This window comes from Pan paniscus, chromosome 13 (genome assembly GCF_029289425.2).
Source record: "Pan paniscus chromosome 13, NHGRI_mPanPan1-v2.0_pri, whole genome shotgun sequence".
Classification (NCBI taxonomy): domain Eukaryota; kingdom Metazoa; phylum Chordata; class Mammalia; order Primates; family Hominidae; genus Pan; species Pan paniscus.
Genome location: NC_073262.2, coordinates 15287386 through 15305576, shown reverse-complemented (window position 1 = coordinate 15305576; position 18191 = coordinate 15287386). Strand labels below are relative to the sequence as shown.

The window sequence follows — 18191 nt, the reverse complement described above, 5'->3', positions numbered from 1 at the left end:
TTTTTTTTTAAGATGGGGTCTCGCTCTGTCACCCAGGCTGGAGTGCAGTGGTGTGATGTCAGCTCACTGCAAGCTCCGCCTCCCAGGTTCACACTATTCTGCCTCAGCCTCCCAAGTAGCTGGGACTACAGGTGCGTGCCACCATGCCCGGCTAATTTTTTTGTATTTTTAGGAGAGACGGGGTTTCACCGTGTTAGCCAGTATGGTCTTGATCTCCTGACCTCGTGATCCACCTGCCTCGGCCTCCCAAAAGTGCTGGGATTACAGGTGTGAGCCACTGCGCCTGGCTTATGAGTCATATGTTCTGATCCTCCCTCTTGAAGTTGCCTTCTGTGGTCTAAGGAGGGCCTGAAGGTTCAGGTAAAAACTTCAGGGTGACCTTCACTGGGGGTGAGGGCTGGATCCCAGCCTGGGCCCAAAGAGCCGTCCGCTGCCCAAGTCCCGCTGTCCATGAGAGCCACCGCAGCCCCTCCCTGGGACAAGCAAGCAGACCTGAGTCTTGTAGCTCTCTGGTCCGGACCTCTTTGGCCCAGGACCTTGAGAGCTATTCCTAGCTCTCCTCTGGTTACTGTCCTCCCCCAGTTCAGGGGCAGCAGGTGGGACCTGGTGCCCTGGGGATAACCCCTGTTTCTCCCATAACAGGCACAGGCAGGAAGGGACGGAAGCCCCCGCCTCTCCTGGGGCTGTCCCTCTGAGGAAAGAGTTGGTCTCCACACGCTGACCCCCCCACAAACCATGCCCTGGAGGCAGAAGAACCCCCTGCCCCTGAGTGCCAACCCACAGGCCTCATCCCTGGCCACTCAGCCCCTAGCTTTGAAGGGCTGTTTTATGTGACAGTCACTCCCCTGCCTGTCGTGAGGGGGCCCGGGTGTTCATCTCAGATTGGTGGAGCCCTGCCATCAAGACTGGGCATTCCTGTCCAACAGGTGCCAGAGTTGCGAAAGGCCTGTGACAGGGAACTCCACTCTTCCCTTGGCTGCTGTTCTGGGACTCACCCCTGCTTTCCTTCTGCTCAGCCCCTGGCAGCAAGCTCTCCAGGCTGGGATTGCAGGGCTGGGTGGGGCAGGCCCAGCTGGTAAAGGCTGGCGAGTGCCACAGAGGTATCAGGAGCTCTAGTATAGGCTTAGGGTACCTCATTTCCTGGACAGGTGGCTGGTTCAGGAGTGGGTGTGGAGCTTAGGTGGAGCAGAGGCGGCGGGTAGGAGGGACTTGGGACCAATTGGGACATCACATCCCTGGCTCTGGGTTAGAAAGCTGACAGTCCTTGATCCTGTGGCCACTGCCCCATCATTCCTGCTCCTGAGGACTCAGTCTCATGGCTGTGGTAAGGCCTGGCAGGGCCCTGGGTCCCTACTGGGACCCCTGGTCTCTACCTGGGGCCTAGTTAATATGTTTCTTATGGGAGCTGTGGTCTTCTCCAGGGGTAGGGAGGGGAGTTTATTGACCACAAGACCAGGGTAGTGGGCAGAAGCCAGGGGAGAAGGAGGCTTGGGGATGAGGGATCTGTCCTGAGTGTTTTCTGTCCTGGGAACGGGCTCCTGGCAGAGCTCCCTGGCACCATAGATTTGGGCCCTGGAGACTCAGAGGCTCCCAGCTGCCGCCCTGAGGCCCTGGAAGCAAGTGGCTCCTCCATGCTCCTCTGACTCAGTTGCCTGGAGTGTGAGGGCCCTGGGCTGACCCTGGTGGATGAGGCCCTCCAGCACTGCCCTGGACCTGGTTGCTCCCTGGACTTGACCTGTTAGGGTCCTTGCGGAGGCAGGTGGAAGGCCGAAAGGAAGCAGTTGGCACAGGCTTCCCTGGTCCCGGTGCGCCTGCCAGGCTGCATTCCCAGAACCAGGGGCATGGGTTTGGAGGGAGCTACCGGGGGACCATCTTCAGCCTGACCTTGCAGGACCTGGAGGACATGACAGCCTGTGAGGGGTCTGAGCTAGGAGCCGCCTCCCCTGCCCAGGAGAGAGCCCATTTCCAGGATGCTCTTCTGACCGGGGTGGAGGGGGAGGGTACGAGAGCAGTTCAGCCTGGGGCCCAAGGCCCTGATGTGCTACTTCCCCTCCCTCGATAGCTTATGTCCCCTGCCACCCAAGGCCAGCCGGAAAGCTGCTTAGCTGGGGTGTGGGCTGGGGATGTTGGGTGGAGAGCCTAAAGGATACTAGCCCGAGAAGGTGGAAGCAGGTCTGTGTGAGGCATAAATCTGGAGCCAGCCTGCCCGGGCTCCAACCCCAATTGTGGACCTCAGGCAAGTGACTGCTTCTCTGTGCCTCAGTTTCCCTGTGGAGTGGGCCATCGTAAATAGTATCTGTGCATAAGGTGGTTGTGCGATAAATGAGTTAATGTATGCAAAGCCCTTGGCCCAGAGCCGGCGCAGAGCATTGTGTAAGTGCTGGCAGGCGTCGTGATGGAGATATCATGTCTCCTCTTGTTGATTCAGGATTCTGATGAGATGGAGGATGGGCCTGGGGTTCAGGATTAGGCCTTGAGGCACTGCTCCAGCCTCCTTTGTGGCCCCTGTCACCCTTGGCTTCATCAGCCCGTAGCAGGTCTCCCCTCTCCCACCTCTGCAGGCAGAGGTGTCCAGGACCTGCCTGCTCACGGTTCGTGTCCTGCAGGCCCATCGCCTACCCTCTAAGGACCTAGGTGAGTGCGCACCGCCCTGGCCCCTGTGCTGGGCTGAGGGAGGAGGAGGGTGCTGAGGAGGAGGGTGCTGTGGCTGGATTTGGTGGAGGCGGGTGGGCCGGTGGGCAGGGCCTACAGGAGGGAGCTGAGAGGAGCTTCTGGGTGGAAGGTGGCAGCTGGGGCTCTGCCTCTGGCCCCCACTTCCCCCCACTTCCCCTCCCCCTCAGTCTTAACCCACATGGGGCTCTAGGTGATGGAAGGAAGTGGGTCTGGGCAGCTGGGAAGGGCTCTTGTCCACCGCTGGGCACTTGTTCCTTCCTGCAGTGACCCCCTCTGACTGCTACGTGACTCTCTGGCTGCCCATGGCCTGCAGCCACAGGCTCCAGACACGCACGGTCAAGAACAGCAGCAGCCCTGTCTGGAACCAGAGCTTTCACTTCAGGATCCACAGGCAGCTCAAGGTGGGCCAGGCATCAGCGCTGCCTCTACCCACATCCTCGCCAGCCACTGCCGCTGCCCTGCTCACCTTTCTGTCCCCTCCCTCCTGCAGCCCTGTCACTCTTTTCCCCTCCAGAATGTCATGGAACTGAAAGTCTTTGACCGGGACCTGGTGACCGGAGATGACCCTGTGTTGTCAGTACTGTTTGATGCGGGGACTCTGCGGGCTGGGGAGTTCCGGCGTGAGAGCTTCTCACTGAGCCCTCAGGCAAGGCGGTGTTTCCACGGCAGCCCTAGCTGGTGTCTGGGTTGAAATCTCCACGTGCACACATGCACACACACTCATGTCTCATACTCACTGACATATGTGCACTCCTTCTGACCCTTTCTAACTTACTTCTGGCTCTCTTCCCAGGGTGAGGGGCGCCTGGAAGTTGAATTTTGCCTGCAGAGTCTGTGAGTCAGGGGCCTGGGGCAGTTTGGGTGGGAGTGCCTTGTGGGAAGGACAGCACTAGTGCCTGGGGGATGCCCAGGTCTCTGTGGGGTGGGAACCTGGACTCCTGCTAAGGGGGCTCTGGGGGCTCTTTCCAGGGCTGACCGTGGCGAGTGGCTCGTCAGCAATGGCGTTCTGGTGGTGAGTGTGCCAGTGCTCTTGGAGGCAGTCTGGGGTCCCCGGGACTCCCTCATGCCAGCGACTTGAGGTACAGGCCCACCGCTGCCTCAGCCTGGGGACCCTGGGATTTCAGTTTGTTAAGGGAATACAATCTCAAGGGCCCAGGTAATGAAGTGCAGACCAGCAGCAGCCAGGGTGCTGCGAGGGTGGGGTCCCTGAATGGGGGGTGGGGTTAGTGTCTGAGGGGCTGTCTTCATGACTCAGGCCTGGGAGCTCTCCTGCTTGCATGTTCAACTGGAGGAGACAGGAGACCAGAAGTGTGAGTCCCCAACCCACTGGGACAGCCCCTGGCTCTCAGCTCTTGTCTTCCCCCTTTAAGCATTGGACAATTCTCCCTGGGGCCTGAGCTTTCCCCTTAGGCCTTCTCGGGGGACCGTGGTGGGGGATCCATCTCCACCAGACCATTTCAGCGGGGAGAGGGAGGTGCCCTCCAGGCCACGCAGCAAGATGGGTTCTGTGGGCAGAGATACCGTCCCCAGCCTCTCTGCTCTGGTTCCTGTTTCCAGCCTCAGAGCACAGAGTTCAGCTTGTGGTTCCTGGGTCCTGTGAGGGTCCACAGGAGGCCTCTGTGGGCACTGGCACCTTCCACTTCCACTGCCCAGCCTGCTGGGAGCAGGAACTGAGTATTCACCTGCAGGTAGTGTGCCTCGCTCCCTCGAGGTGGGGCCCCCAGAACTTCCTCCCTCCCTCTGCACCTCCTCCCAGTCTGACCTCTGCTCCACCTGGCAGAGTGGGCACCCTGGCAGCATGTGTGGGCCCATGCTGGCCTCCCCTTCCCATCCCTCCCAGACCTCTATGGCTGCCGGCGGGAGTTTGGTGAGGTCTTTGCTAGGTGTGGAAGCGTAAAGATTCTTAGGTCTCCATTCTTTGTCCCCTGCAGGATGCCCCCGAGGAGCAACTAAAGGTGCCCCTGAGTGCCCTGCCCTCTGGTCAAGTGGTGAGGCTTGTCTTCCCCACGTCCCAGGAACTGGCCTCCCAGGGAAGGAAGCAAGGTGCCTGGATGGGGCTGGGACCCAGGCCACAAAGGGAGGGGCCTGCTTCCCGCTTCTCCGTGGGTCACACCCTGAGCAGGTGCTGGGGCCAGGCTCTTTGGGGAGTGTCCTCTGAGCATCCCTGCTTCAGGCCTGGCGCCTGTGGAGACAGTGGCGGGGCGGGGGTGGTGCGCCGGGGATCAGGGTAAGAGGACCAGAGCTGGGTGGAGGTGGCCGACCTTTTGTGACTGGGGCCTTCACGGTTTTCAGGAGCCCCTGATGAGAGTGGAGCTGAAAAAAGAAGCAGGGTGAGAGGCCTGGCTGGGGACTGGGCAAGGCCCTGGAAAACAACCAGGGCGCGGGGCTGGAGGAGGCCTGGAGGAGTGAGGGGGAGAAACAGCCGCCCCTCATCCTCATGCTCTCTGAAGGGGCTCAGGCTTGCGCTCAGGGGGGCACGAAGTACCGGGAGGAGTACTGGGAGGAGTCTTAGCACCTATGGTCAGAGGGGTGAGTGACCGGCCCAGTGCCAGGCACCCGGGGAGCACTTGATAAATGTTTGGCTGGAAAACGCAGGGAGGCGAGGATGGAAAATGGTAACATGGTTTGGGGCGCAGAGAGGGCAGGAAAACCAAGGGAGAGAAGAGGGGAAATTGCGCCCTTTTGGGTGGAAGCTGTTATGGCTGGACCTTAAATGATCTTCGTAGAGTTGTCGCCCACCCTGGCCCTCTGTCTTGAGAGAGTGGCTTCTCACCTCACAGACACAGGATTATTGGTCCTTTTCTGCCCTGCCCCCTGCCCTTTTTTTTTTTTTTTTTTTTGAGACGGAGTCTCTCTCTGTCGCCCAGGCTGGAGTGCAATGGCGCGATCTTGGCTCACTGCAACCTCCGCCTCTGGGGTTCAAGCGATTCTCCTGCCTCAGCCTCCCGAGTAGCTGGGATTATGGGTGCCCACCACCACACCCAACTAATTTTTGTATTTTTAGTGGAGACGGGGTTTCCCCACATTGGCCAGGCTGGTCCTGGCCTCAAGTTATATGCCTGCCTCAGCCTCCCAAAGTGCTTTGAACTCCGTGGGTAAGGGACAGAACACGAGACTTGGAGGTGGGGATCTATGGTATGGGGCCTGCCTGGGGGCCTGTCTGCACCTGGGACCCCAAGCAGCCTCTTTCGGCCACGGCATTCTGGGTCCTGCCAGTCTGCTTTGCTGCATTCCCAAGCATGTCCACATGGACACACTCTCCCCAGGTGTCAAACTTCAGTCTTGTGACACGGGAGTGGCATTGAGGGTTGGGGAGAAGAGGGAGGGCAGTAGGTATTACAGGTGAGGCAGACCCGGCTTTCCATTCTCTGGGGAGGGTTGAGAGCTGTCTCACAGTCTCTTCCTTCCCCAGCCAGACTGAGGGAGCTGGCCGTGCGACTGGGCTTCGGGCCCTGTGCAGAGGAGCAGGCCTTCCTGAGCAGGAGGAAGCAGGTGGTGGCCGCGGCCTTGAGGCAGGCCCTGCAGCTGGATGGAGACGTGCAGGAGGATGAGGTTTGGGGGCTGGGCTGGATGGGGTGTCCCCGGGCTTGCTTGGGCCTAGCTCCTGGTGCTGAACACTGGAGCTGCTTGTCCCCGATCTAGACCAGAGCTCGTAGCTGCCTGTCCCCACCCTGCTTCCTCTCACCTGGTGTTAGCAGGGACTTGGTACAGGCAGAGTGTTGCTTGAGGCACCTGGAGCCCACATGGGAGCTACCTCATGGGGCTGGCTTTCCTACTCTGTTTCTTGGTTCTCAGCCTAGCCTGTCTGAGGAGGGAGACAGATATCTGGTATGAGGCCTGTTGGCCCAGGGTGCTTCAGGAGGTTCATATTAGCCTGGGCCATCTCCTGGGGGAGTGATGGCAATTTGGGAAAATTTTGAGGCAGGCCCTGGGGCTTCCAGAAAGTGAGCATCAGGCTCGGGGGCTGAGGGCAAGGAGATGAGGCTCAGAACTTGCCTGGGCCATTTTTTCCTGGAGCCCTTAGGACTGGAGGAGCTGGGCACTCAAAAGGCTGTTTCTGGCCCCCAGGGCTGACTCAGAACTGGTCCCAAGACCTGTGATCAGGCCTTAGCTGTGGGCTGGGTGGCCACTTGACCTGCTACCTCTTCTTCCTGTGACTTGGCCTTCCCCATCCCTAGGGCCTCTACAGGCCTGGCTCTCTTCTTTTCCAGATCCCAGTGGTAGCTATTATGGCCACTGGTGGTGGGATCCGGGCAATGACTTCCCTGTATGGGCAGCTGGCTGGCCTGAAGGAGCTGGGCCTCTTGGATTGCGTCTCCTACATCACCGGGGCCTCGGGCTCCACCTGGTGAGCTGGGGGCAGGCTGATGCTGGACCCTGTGTGGCAGGGGGTGCTGGTGCCAGGGTTCTCCTAGGCCTCTGAGAAAACTAGAAGGGCTGGGAGAATGAATGTGCCAGGGAGAAACGTGCTCAAGGGGACCCTGGGAAGGTCCCTGCCAGGCCATTGTCCTAGAAAGCCCGGGGCACGTGGGGTCTAGACGGGGTCCTTCAGTGACAGCCCTCTGGCTTTGGCTTTTCCCAGGGCCTTGGCCAACCTTTATGAGGACACAGAGTGGTCTCAGAAGGACCTGGCAGGGCCCACTGAGTTGCTGAAGACCCAGGTGACCAAGAACAAGCTGGGTGTGCTGGCCCCCAGCCAGCTGCAGCGGTACCGGCAGGAGCTGGCCGAGCGTGCCCGCTTGGGCTACCCAAGCTGCTTCACCAACCTGTGGGCCCTCATCAACGAGGCGCTGCTGCATGATGAGGTGCGGGGGCTGCGGCCTGGGGGCAGAGCCAGGGCAAGGGCTGGAGCTGGGGCTCGGTGCTGGACAGCAGGGTGGGAAAGGCCCTGGGCACCCAGGCCGCTGTGGGTTTAGGTTCTACGCATCTTTCCCCAGCCCCATGATCACAAGCTCTCAGATCAACGGGAGGCCCTGAGTCATGGCCAGAACCCTCTGCCCATCTACTGTGCCCTCAACACCAAAGGGCAGAGCCTGACCACTTTTGAATTTGGGGGTGAGTGGCCCAAGAGCTGAGACCTGTGCCCTTGCAGTTGGTGGAATAAGGGGAGACGGGGCCTGTGTGCAGATTGCAGATGTCACACCCACCTCTCCTGAGCCAGGTCCCTTGCTTTCTGGAGACCGGCACCCTACTGGGGTCCCTCAGCCCTTTGGGAAGGAGGCAGGGGCCTTAGGTCCTATGCACAAAGCCCAGGCCACAAGGCCTGGGCCTCCTGGTCCTCAGCTGCCCTAAAGCAAAACCCTGGGTCGGGGTGGGGGTGTGGGTGCCTAAGGGCTCTGCACCATGAGGCTGAGGGGTGGACTCCTCACAGAGTGGTGCAAGTTCTCTCCCTACGAGGTCGGCTTCCCCAAGTACGGGGCCTTCATCCCCTCTGAGCTCTTTGGCTCCGAGTTCTTTATGGGGCAGCTGATGAAGAGGCTTCCTGAGTCCTGCATCTGCTTCTTAGAAGGTGAGGGGCACTGGCAGGCTGGGGAAGCTGGGCCGAGCAGGGAAAATGGGTCCTGGGTGAGAGGGCAGCCTCGGTCAGAAGAGTTTCCTGGGCCAGGACTGGCCATGGGGAAGGGTAGGGTTGGGACAAGAGTCGGGGGCCCTCTTCCCTCACGGCTGCTCTTTCAGGTATCTGGAGCAACCTGTATGCAGCCAACCTCCAGGACAGCTTATACTGGGCCTCAGAGCCCAGCCAGTTCTGGGACCGCTGGGTCAGGAACCAGGCCAACCTGGGTAAGTGCTCCGACCCCCTTCATAAGGGTGCCAAGGGGCAGCCAGCTGGGGCTGCACCAGGGGGCGGGGGGTTCACACCTCTTCCCCCTCCAGGGTCACTGCCAAGGTGGGGATAAAGGTGCAGGAGTCCCTATTTCCCCACCTTGCCTGTGTAGACAAGGAGCAGGTCCCCCTTCTGAAGATAGAAGAACCACCCTCAACAGCCGGCGGGATAGCTGAGTTTTTCACCAATCTTCTGACGTGGCGTCCACTGGCCCAGGCCACACATAATTTCCTGCGTGGCCTCCATTTCCACAAAGACTACTTTCAGCATCCTCACTTCTCCACATGGAAAGGTACTTGCTTCTCTCCAAAGTCCTCCTATGGCCACCTGAGCCTTGAGTCCCCAGTCCAGATACCCCTCACAGTCCACTCCCATTCTCCTGCTTTGAGCTTGATTGCCTGGACTACTTGGAACAGGGGTCTTTTTCTCCTTGTCTTGGGGACCCAGGGCCCACCTGCAGGGCTGTGGGGGTGTTGGTTCAGCAGGGACCAGAGGCCAGAGTCTCTCCTTCCAGCAGGAATCTGGTACCCTTGGTATCTGTGACAATTGCTGCTCTCCCCAACCTTCCAGCTACCACTCTGGATGGGCTCCCCAACCAGCTGACACCCTCGGAGCCCCACCTGTGCCTGCTGGATGTTGGCTACCTCATCAATACCAGCTGCCTGCCCCTCCTGCAGCCCACTCGGGACGTGGACCTCATCCTGTCATTGGACTACAACCTCCACGGAGCCTTCCAGGTTGGGAAGGGTGGGCAGCCCACCAGGGAGGCGGTGGGTGGCCCCTGTCCCCTGAAGAGAGGGGCTTTGGAGTCCAGTGTCTGGTTCACCTTCCTTTAGGAGCTGTGATTGGGACACTGGAATCTTAATTTGCCACCAGAGGAGCTCATTCTTTTCCGGAAGTTGGGAAGCTGGCGAGGTTCTCCTGGTATCTGGGTCCCCTTTACTGACCTGCGAGGTGTGGTCCTGGGCCTCTGGGCCCACCTGCTGAGTCTGCTTTGGCTCCCAGTGTCAGAACTGGAATGCTGGGAGTAACCCGGCTCCGTCTAGCCCCAGAGGAGCTGCCACCGAGGCCTGTCAGGTGTGGAGAGTTTTTTCCAACAACTGGCTTCGTAGGCCCCACTGGAGACCGTTTTGGCATTTGAGCCCCAGGTCCTGTGCATCTTACGTCAGCCCCAGTGTTGAGGATGCCAGGGGCCCTGTCCCTCTGAAGGCCCTTCTGCCTGCCCTGCAGCAGTTGCAGCTCCTGGGCCGGTTCTGCCAAGAGCAGGGGATCCCGTTCCTGCCCATCTCGCCCAGCCCCGGAGCCCCTGTGGTGCCGCACTTTCCTCTGGTCAGCGACTCCTTCCGGGAGTACTCGGCCCCTGGTGAGCTGCTGTTCACCTCCCCATCCTGCTGCCCCAGTCCCCCACACCTCCTCTGTCCCCTGTGCCTCTCCAAACCCGTCTTCCCCACAACGTGTTCCCCATGCCAGGCTGCACTCTCTCCACAGGGGTCCGGCGGCCACCCGAGGAGGCGGCAGCTGGGGAGGTGAACCTGTCTTCATCGGACTCTCCCTACCACTACACGAAGGTGACCTACAGCCAGGAGGACGTGGACAAGCTGCTGCACCTGACACATTACAATGTCTGCAACAACCAGGAGCAGCTGCTGGAGGCTCTGCGCCAGGCAGTGCAGCGGAGGCGGCAGCGCAGGCCCCACTGATGGCCGGGGCCCCTGCCACCCCTAACTAACTAACTCTCATTCATTCCCTGGCTGCTGAGTTGCAGGTGGGAACTGTCATCACGCAGTGCTTCAGAGCCTCGGGCTCAGGTGGCACTGTCCCAGGGTCCAGGCTGAGGGCTGGGAGCTCCCTTGCACCTCAGCAGTTTGCAGTGGGGTAAGGAGGCCAAGCCCATTTGTGTAATCACCCAAAACCCCCCGGCCTGTGCCTGTTTTCCCTTCTGCGCTACCTTGAGTAGTTGGAGCACTTGATACGTTACAGACTCATACAAATGTGAGGCGCTGAGACCATCTGTTATTACTGCTGAGAAGGGCCATGTCATTCTAGGCTCTGGGCTGTACATGGCAAGGGCTGGTACAGAGCTCGCTCATCAGTGTTCTTCCTCCGAAGAGCACATTCTCTGCACACATCTGCGTCTACTGTGCTCAGAGTCACCCCTTCCAAGCAAGGAGGAGGCCACATGGGCGTGGGGTAGCCCTGGCCTTGCCCACCTGCTCTGCCGTAACACGTCTCCTCTTCACCCAGACAGGAATGCAGGGGGAGGCCAGGCAATGGCTGTTTCCTGCCACATGGTAGGACCCATCTAACCAGAAGGAACTGTCTATTCCAGAAGCTGGGCCTGGGGAACTGGGTTGAAGCAGCCACGGGAAGGAGCCCTTTTGCCTGTAGCTGAGTCCCATTCTGGTCCCTTAGATGTGTCCTCGCTTGTGCCCCTGAAGTTTGGTGTTGCACTGGGGTTCACCTCAGGGATCAGACCTGTTGGGAAAACGGAATGAATTTAGTAGGGTATGGCCACCCCAGAATCTTCTCCAAACAAACAAACACTGGTGCCCCTGCCCTCCCCTGGACCAGCCAGCCTCCTAGAATAAGCATGGGAGTGGATTCCAGAGCTGACAGGCGCTGCGGCAGCGACCACAGTGACGGGTGAGTGGGTGGGAATTGCCTCGACTTTCATAACCCAACTCGACGTCTGTCAGCTGGCCTAGTGGCCCCAGCCCTGGGTTAGAGACAGCAGAAAAAATGGCTGTCCTGGTAGCCTCAGGAGCCACTGTGTCCAGGACAAGGCCTGTCCCGTCAGCAACACATCATCTAAATCAAATCATATATTGGGCTCTGCAGGACTGGGAGCAGATGGTTACACTGGAGACCACAGCCGCGGCTGCCACCCCTCATGGTATGAGCCCTCCAGGCACACGGCTGTATATGCGTGTGCACGTCTAGGCACATCCTGGCATGGGGCCCATGCACGGAGGATTTGCCTGTCTCCAGTCCCTCCTCCACTTTCACCTAACCTCAGGTGTCCCCTCCCCCTGGAGAGCCTGAAGCCCTCTGGTTTGGAAGGGAAGGAGATGTGGGTGAGGGGGGTTGAGCATCGAAATGATGCTGGGATCTACAAGGGGGGACTGAGGAGCCAGGTAAGAGCCTCCTGCCCCCGCACATCCACCTTCGCATCTCCTCCCTGGCCTGCAGGCCAGGACGTGCTGGCCCTCTCCATTGCCATGGAGTGGGGATTGGGGAAAGCAGGGGAGGACCAGGTAGAGAACGGGTTGGAACAAGGGTGGGGCAGGGTCTGGCTGTCCTGCCAATGTGCTGTGCGTTGGAGAGGGGAGAGGAGGGAGGAGAGTGAGGAGTGCATGGGAAACAAACCCAGGCAGGCTCTCAGCACTGGGCAGAGGGAAACCTGGCTGCTCCTCCCACAAGCAGCCGAGCAGGAAGGGCACAGGGAGCCTGGGCAGCTTCGTCTACAGGGTCCCCACACCAGAGCATGGAGTGAGCCCTGGGAGGGGACCACTGTCGAGTCTGTGGAAATCTGGGCTTTGTGGCCTGGATTCCTCTCAGCTGAGAGTGGGCAGGGGCAGCTGAGGGTTCCAAAAGCATTTCCCTACAGCCCAACAGAGTAATTCTGAGGCCCAGAACCTCAGGCTTCAGAGGACAGCGCCTGCTAGCCACTGAAGCCCAGGGCTCCCCGCCCTGCTTCCCCCACCCAGGTGTCCCACCTGAGTAGACATCCAGGCCGGGCATCCTTGGTCGTGCACTCATTCAGAGAGCTGACAGGTTTGGCTTTGAGTTCTGGGCTCAGACTCCGGGCTGCAGAGCAAGGGAATAACCACTGTTAGCCCGGCCCAGACCATCTGCAGGCGCCAGGTCTGGCTGCTCCTTCCTCCAGCTTCTGGAGGCTCAGCACAGCCTTAGGCAGCCTGGCCATGCCAGGCCCTTCCCACGTGGGGGTGTGGGGCGGGCTGAGCACCTGTGGGCAGGTTTTTTCCCCCATGCATCCTGCCTCTTAGGAAACTCCTCACAGATGAGTTAAGAAAGGCTGAGCCTTTCTTAGGAGGTGGGGGATTCTGGAATGTCGAACAACTCAAGATCCCTTTGGGTTTCTGGGAAGACAGACTCCTGGGAGGAGAGTCCAGGGGAACCAGCGACAGAGCTAGGATCCCAGACACATTCCCTGAACACACTGTCCACACGGAGCCTCAGCAGAGCACGCTGACCCCGGAAGAAAGTCCAAAGGGTTGTCTCTATATATTCCTCCAAGTAGAACCTGGCTTGCTTACTGTCTGCAAAACAACTCAAGCGTGGTGACATTCAAAGTTGTCTGAGGACTAGAAGGTTAGAGAAGCACCCAGATCAGAAAGAACAGAGCCTGGAAAGCCATTGGAGGAACACAGTCCATGAGGATTGTGGCAGGAAGGGCTTGGGGCAGTCTGAGTGGCAGACTCCAAAAGGGGCAGAACAGGACCAGGACACAGCTGGGGGTTCAAAACTGGCCCCATCTCTGCTAATTAGCTGTGTGATCTTGGGCAAGTTGCGTAACCTCTCCAGGACCTAAATTCTTTGAGAAAAAACAATAAGTCCCACTTCTTGGAGGTTAGAGATGCTAACTGTGAAACCTCCCTAGGATGCATAAAACACTAGGGGCCCAGGAGCTTGGGGCCCAGGGAGTCGGCCGCCCTCCCCACATCCTTCCCCTGAAGCCCACCTGCAGTGCTGCCCAGGGCTCGCCACCAGCTCTCAGCCTGCTCTTCGGACGGTGCTGCAAACAGGATCTCTGCCCCACTGGTCAACCTGGCACCCACACAGTCACAGGTCAAACTCCACTGTCCCTTTGGGGACCCCCATGCCTCCAGCCCCCGCTGAGCCAGGTGGCTGCTGGGGGCGATGCCGGAGTCCATGTCTCTCCGCTCACCTTAAGGAGAATGTGTGTTTCCTGCCATGGCGGCCCCGCAGCCTCTCACACCGGGCTCCCGTGAGGTCAAGGAGGGCTATGGAAGCTACTTTCTGAGGAGAGATGAGAGGCAGGGGTCACTGCGGCCATCTCAGCTTTTCCTTGTGGGGTCCCTCTGTCCTGGGGCCCCTCTGCCTTGTTTCCCAGCACCCTGATGTCTGCATCTCCCCTACCCCGCCTGGTACCTCCGCTGCCATCCTCTCATCCAGGAACAGGCTCAGAGAGCTGCCCTGCAAGGTCCCGCGGCAGCTGTCCCAGGAGCTCGAGCTAGGCTGTGGAGAGGAGGCGGGAAGGTCGCATGAGCCACACGCAGGAAGCCAGAGCTAGGGCCTGTCCACGCCTCACCGTGTGTCTGGAGCTTCCCAGGAAAAGCGGTGGATTGGACCAAAGTCCCAATGGGGAAAGGGAAGCCACAGAGGGGCTCTGACGGGAAACCAAGCAGAAGGGGAAGAGCAGGTGGGGAGGAGGAATCCCAGCACCTCCTGGGGGGGTGGGTAGGTGGGGGTGGTGGCAGAAGCTGGGAAGGGTCCCAAGGAGCCAAACTGCCTGGACAGCATGGTGGGGGGTGGCATCTGCCCAAGTTCACAGTGCAAGGGTGCCAGGCCCAGATGGCTCTTCGAGCCACTCAAGCGCTGCTGCAAGTGGGGAGCTGCCTGGAGAAGGAATCTCCAGGCACTCACCTGCCTCCCGCCAGGCAGCAGGTGCTGCTTGAACTCCAAAGACCCCTCCATGGTGGGGGTACCCTTTGCATCCTGAAAATGCAAGATGGGGCCCAGAAATGTCAGGACCAGCACCCTCAGGAAGGTGGGCAAGGCACCCACTGCCCCCGGCTCTCTCTATTCCTCCCATCCAAGTACTAACCAGGCCTGACCCTGCTTAGCTTCTAAGATCAGATGAGATCGGGCATGTTCAGGGTGGTATGGCTGTAGACAGCCATCTTTATTCCTAATGACCTTCAGCTCCTGTGCCCGGGCTCCCAGCACTGGCTCCAGGGTGTGGGCCCTCACCCCCACAGCCCCAGCCCCACTGCATGCTCCAGGGAGACCACGGCGGGGGTGCCTGCAGCCCCATGGGGACACCTGCCTGGGGGTCCCTCATCTCAGCCAGCTGTGCTCCTAGCCCCTGGTGTCCAGAGGGCCTCCACTGAAAGGATGTCAGCGAGCTGCCAGCTCTCCCGGGCTTCAGCTCCTGTGGCTGCAGCAGGAGCTCCTGTTCCATCTTGGGGAGTGAGCAAGGTGGGCAAGGTGAGCCAGGTCAGGGAGACCAGCCACACCTCGGGTTCCCGTCTACCTCCCCTCCCCCAGCCCTCCCGGTCAGAGGGGGCCTGCCTGCCCATCACTAGCTCTTTCAGCTTTGGCTCTGGAGGCTCACACCCAGTCCACAATGGTGCCTCTCCCACCACCGCAGCTGGCCAGGGAAAGGAGCAGGTAAGGCAGGGCCGGGTGAGGGCTCAGTGCCCTGGGAGACACTGACTTGCAGGCTGAGAGGGACTGTTCCCCCACCAGCCCTCAGCCCCTAGCCGAGGCAGTCGTCACCTCTGTCTTCTGCATTTGGGCAAACTTCTCTTCCTGGGCTGCCAGCAGCTTTTCTAAGTCCTGGTGTCTGTGCAGCAGCAACTCCACATCTGACACTGAGTGCTGGGGAGAAGCATGTTCAGGTGAGGCCCAGCTTAGGGGGGGCCCAGAGCCTGGTAGCCAGCTAAGGGGCAGGACCCCCACTCACCCCATAGTCGGGCTTCAGCAGGAGGCCCTCCCGGCAGGCCAGCCAGGCCTCAGCCTGCTCCAGCCTCTGCCGAAGCTTCTGCAGGCCCCAGCTCTCGGCACAGCGTTGCCAGCGCAGGGCCCAAGCCTCCTCCAGCTCCTGCAGCCGCCCTTCCAGCTCCTGCAGGCACTCTGTCACCTGGTGGGGAGGGGCTGCTATGGGTGACAGCTTGGGTAGGGCTCCCACCATGGGCAGGGCAGGGCTGGAGAGCCAAGTGTTAATGGAAGTGCAGAGGGAAGGCTGTGAGACCCGCACCTGCCCCTTCCCAGCCTCTCTCCCTGTCTGCGCCCAGCTTTCCTTTCCCGCTGGTTTCCATGCCTGTGAGGGGCCCTGAGGACCTGGGCAATCAGGCTGTATCCCGAGCCCAACCCCAGGCCCACCCTCTGAGTTCACACCTCTGCAGACATGAAGTGGCTGTTGTCCTTCCTGCCGCAGGTCCTGGGCTTGAAGGCGGCACTCCCTGATTTCTTGCCCCAGCTCTTCATGCTGCCCAAGGAGCTGCTCAGCCCCCGCCACGTCCTCAGCCAGCTCCTCGGAGGACGCCAGCTCCTGCCTCTCCTGTGCCCATGCTCTGTGGGGCAGGGAAGGGAGCTGTTGTCAGGGCTGGCTGGGGAGCAGGGGAGGGAGGGTCCAGCTCCCCCAAGAGCCAGCATACCCCCACCCCACAGGGTAGAGCTGAGCCGGCAGCTGAGGTAGGACACCTACAGCAGTTCCTGGCAGCGCCCGAGGAAGGCATGGCCCTGTGCAGCCTGCGCCAGCCACTGGCCTCGCTCCTGGGCCTTCGCCTGCAGGGTGGCCCAGGCCTCCTGTACCTTGGCCAGGCCCCCCGGAGCTGCAGGATGTAGCTGGCCCAGTCGGCAGGCCTCGGTCTGTACCCGTGCCACCTCCTTCTCCATAGCTTCCAGCTCTCTCTGCAACCAGAGCATGAGATCAGGCCTCAGTCCCCCAACTGAGCCGATGCGTGCTCTGCATTCAGGAGCACCAGGCCTCTCTGAGGAACCACCTCCACTCTGCTGCACAAGCTGGGCCAAGTCCTAGGGCCCCTCGGGGAAGGATCTGGGTTTCTGGAGAAGAGGCTGAAGCAGGCTGGGGTGGGAGGGCTGAGATAGGTCCCCTCAGCCACCACCTTCGGGCAGGGGCTCAGACAGGCAGGCTGCAGGGCGTGGGCCTCACTTCCAGGTGCCTGTGCTGTTGCTGCAGGGTCCGCACAGATGACAGGCTGTGGCCTCCGTCCTCTCCCTTCATCAGGGCCGTCTTCTCCTGCATCCTTCCCTGGAGCTCAGCCGCTGCCTGCTGAAAGCTGTGGACCTCATGGGCTGCAGCCAAGTTCTGGGAGAGGAGAAAGGACCTGCTCAGGGCTGTTCTCTGCTCCCAGGATTCCTTTCTCCCTGGAGACATGGCCTTCTGGGCCACCTCCTTTTGAACAAGGAGGACCATGGGGCTTGATGTGTCCCCAGGTACAGAAACCATCCTCCATGCTGCAGCCCTCAGTGAATGTGATGATATGGGTCTGCGGCAGGCCAGGGGGTGGGGAGGGCGGGGAGAGGAGAGGGCCTCGTGCATCTCAGGGAAAGGCAGACGTGAGGTGTTGGGTCCACGTGAGGGAGCAGGCCGGTTCTCGGGGATCTGGCTGGCCCTGGCAGTACCACCTGCAGTGCCTCTCATGGGGCTGGGGGACCGGGTCAGCTCAGGAGGCAGCCCCAGCCCAGGACCTACAGAGATGGAATGTCCGGGGCTGCAGCCAATTCCTGGAAGAAAGCTGAGCAGGTGAGGGAGAAGACGCATTCACTTGAGGCCATCAGGGTGTGTGTCTTGTTGGAACCAAAGCCTGTGGTAAGGAGGGCTTAGAGGGATTTTTTGAAGACTCTGACACCCCTTAGCTTGGCCCGGCCTGTGATCGCCTACCTCTGTGCGGGCTTTTATTGCTTGGTCCAACCTCTCCCAAGCGGCCTCAATGCAGCTCCTCTGGGCTTGGATGTGGGGATAGCACCTGGGTGCACCCCGCTCCAGGGTGCCTGCCAACTTCCTCAGGGCATACACCTTGGCCTGGCCCAGGCTCTGCACTTCCTTTCTGAAAGCATCAAACTTCTCTTCCAGCACCTGCAAAGGTATGAGGCCCAGCAGGGTCACTCGAGATGTTATCATGAGCTCTCAAAGCTCATGAAGAGCTCAGCAGACTCTGATGGCTCTGAAATCCCTCAGCCCAGGTTCTGGAACCATCGGGATCCTCCCTAGGACACCCTCTCCAGGCTCCTTTCTGCTGACTCCCCAGCAACCCTTTCATCCCAAGGCAGGCCTTCCTCAGCCTCTGCCCACTCCCCGTGAGGTTTGCTCAGGAGTAACTCACCTTGACACCCTCCAGGTCCTGCCCGTAGTCCTGGGACTCGGCGGTGGCCGCCTTGGTGGTCAGTCAGGCGTCGAGGAGCAGGGTCTCTCGCTCCAGCTGGTGTAGCTGCAGCTGCTCCTGCAGGCCGTGCCCCCTGGCCTCCGCCCTCCGCAGCAGCTCTGCGTGGGCCTCCTGAACTGCCTGCAGCTGGGCTAGCACCTTGGTGCTGTGGGAAGAGAGCGACAGTCTGGACTGCAGCCCTTCCTTTCCAGGCTGGAGCAGTCTCCTGCCATCTCTGTAGGGGGCTTCTCTCTGCTCCTTCCCGGATGGTGTGGCTTCCGCCCACCTTTCTGGGTTCTTCCTGCTCTCCAGGAGTGCTGCTGTCTGCTGCAGCCGCTCGATGCGTGGGCTGAACGCTTCCAGGTCTCTCTTGGTGGCCTCCAGCTGCCGCAGAAGGGCCTGTGTGGCTTCAGCACTGTGGCCCATGTCCTCGCTGTCCAGGACATGGCCCCGCTCAGCCAGCCAGGATCCCGCCTCCAGGAGCTGGGGGTGACAGAGTGGAGATCCGTTTTCCCGGGGCACCCTCCAGGGCTCAGGATTTACAGCCACGATTCTCAGCCTGGCTGCACAGGGGAATCACCTGGGAGCTGTCATGCTCC

At 60.4% G+C, this 18191-nt stretch overlaps 2 protein-coding genes across 4 annotated transcripts in view; one reads left to right on the top strand and one right to left on the bottom strand.

Moving 5' to 3' along the window:
* Positions 1–2: 2 nt before the first annotated feature.
* LOC117979213 (cytosolic phospholipase A2 beta-like) lies at positions 3–10501 on the top strand. Of its 3 annotated transcripts, none has more exons than XM_063595094.1 (20): positions 3–86; positions 173–267; positions 2562–2634; positions 2938–3074; positions 3164–3319; positions 3467–3507; positions 3643–3685; positions 3929–3983; positions 4231–4361; positions 4605–4716; positions 6086–6225; positions 6885–7021; positions 7256–7478; positions 7611–7728; positions 8045–8182; positions 8350–8454; positions 8610–8789; positions 9068–9234; positions 9728–9860; positions 9986–10501. In XM_063595094.1, the coding sequence occupies exons 4-20, from the start codon at positions 2976–2978 to the stop codon at positions 10195–10197; spliced, it is 2190 nt and encodes a 729-aa protein (XP_063451164.1). In that variant the 5' UTR covers positions 3–86; positions 173–267; positions 2562–2634; positions 2938–2975; the 3' UTR covers positions 10198–10501. The 3 variants fall into 3 exon arrangements, with proteins under 3 accessions (XP_063451164.1, XP_054964389.1, XP_054964382.1); XM_055108414.2 differs by lacking the exons at positions 3–86; positions 173–267 and adding exons at positions 1115–1324; positions 4969–5003 and having other exon boundaries at positions 3188–3319; positions 4605–4694; positions 6090–6225; XM_055108407.2 differs by lacking the exons at positions 3–86; positions 173–267 and adding an exon at positions 1116–1324 and having other exon boundaries at positions 3188–3319.
* A 149-nt stretch (positions 10502–10650) lies between these two features.
* LOC117978423 (spectrin beta chain, non-erythrocytic 5-like) overlaps positions 10651–18191 on the bottom strand; it is a 28386-nt gene continuing 20845 nt past the window's right edge. The window contains 16 exon segments of the mRNA XM_063595093.1: positions 10651–10972; positions 12214–12304; positions 13200–13285; positions 13407–13498; positions 13631–13717; positions 14126–14197; positions 14529–14663; positions 14981–15082; positions 15168–15344; positions 15602–15629; positions 15631–15777; positions 15912–16117; positions 16380–16535; positions 17112–17306; positions 17554–17758; positions 17879–18075. Coding sequence (XP_063451163.1) covers positions 10960–10972; positions 12214–12304; positions 13200–13285; positions 13407–13498; positions 13631–13717; positions 14126–14197; positions 14529–14663; positions 14981–15082; positions 15168–15344; positions 15602–15629; positions 15631–15777; positions 15912–16117; positions 16380–16535; positions 17112–17306; positions 17554–17758; positions 17879–18075 — 1989 coding nt within the window. The 3' untranslated portion in view covers positions 10651–10959.

Coding starts and splice junctions, on each gene's coding strand:
- LOC117979213 (XM_055108414.2), top strand. Junction 4,362..4,604: donor AACTGAGTATTCACCTGCAG/GTAGTGTGCCTC, acceptor TGTCCCCTGCAG/GATGCCCCCGAGGAGCAACT. Junction 8,183..8,349: donor CTGCATCTGCTTCTTAGAAG/GTGAGGGGCACT, acceptor CTGCTCTTTCAG/GTATCTGGAGCAACCTGTAT.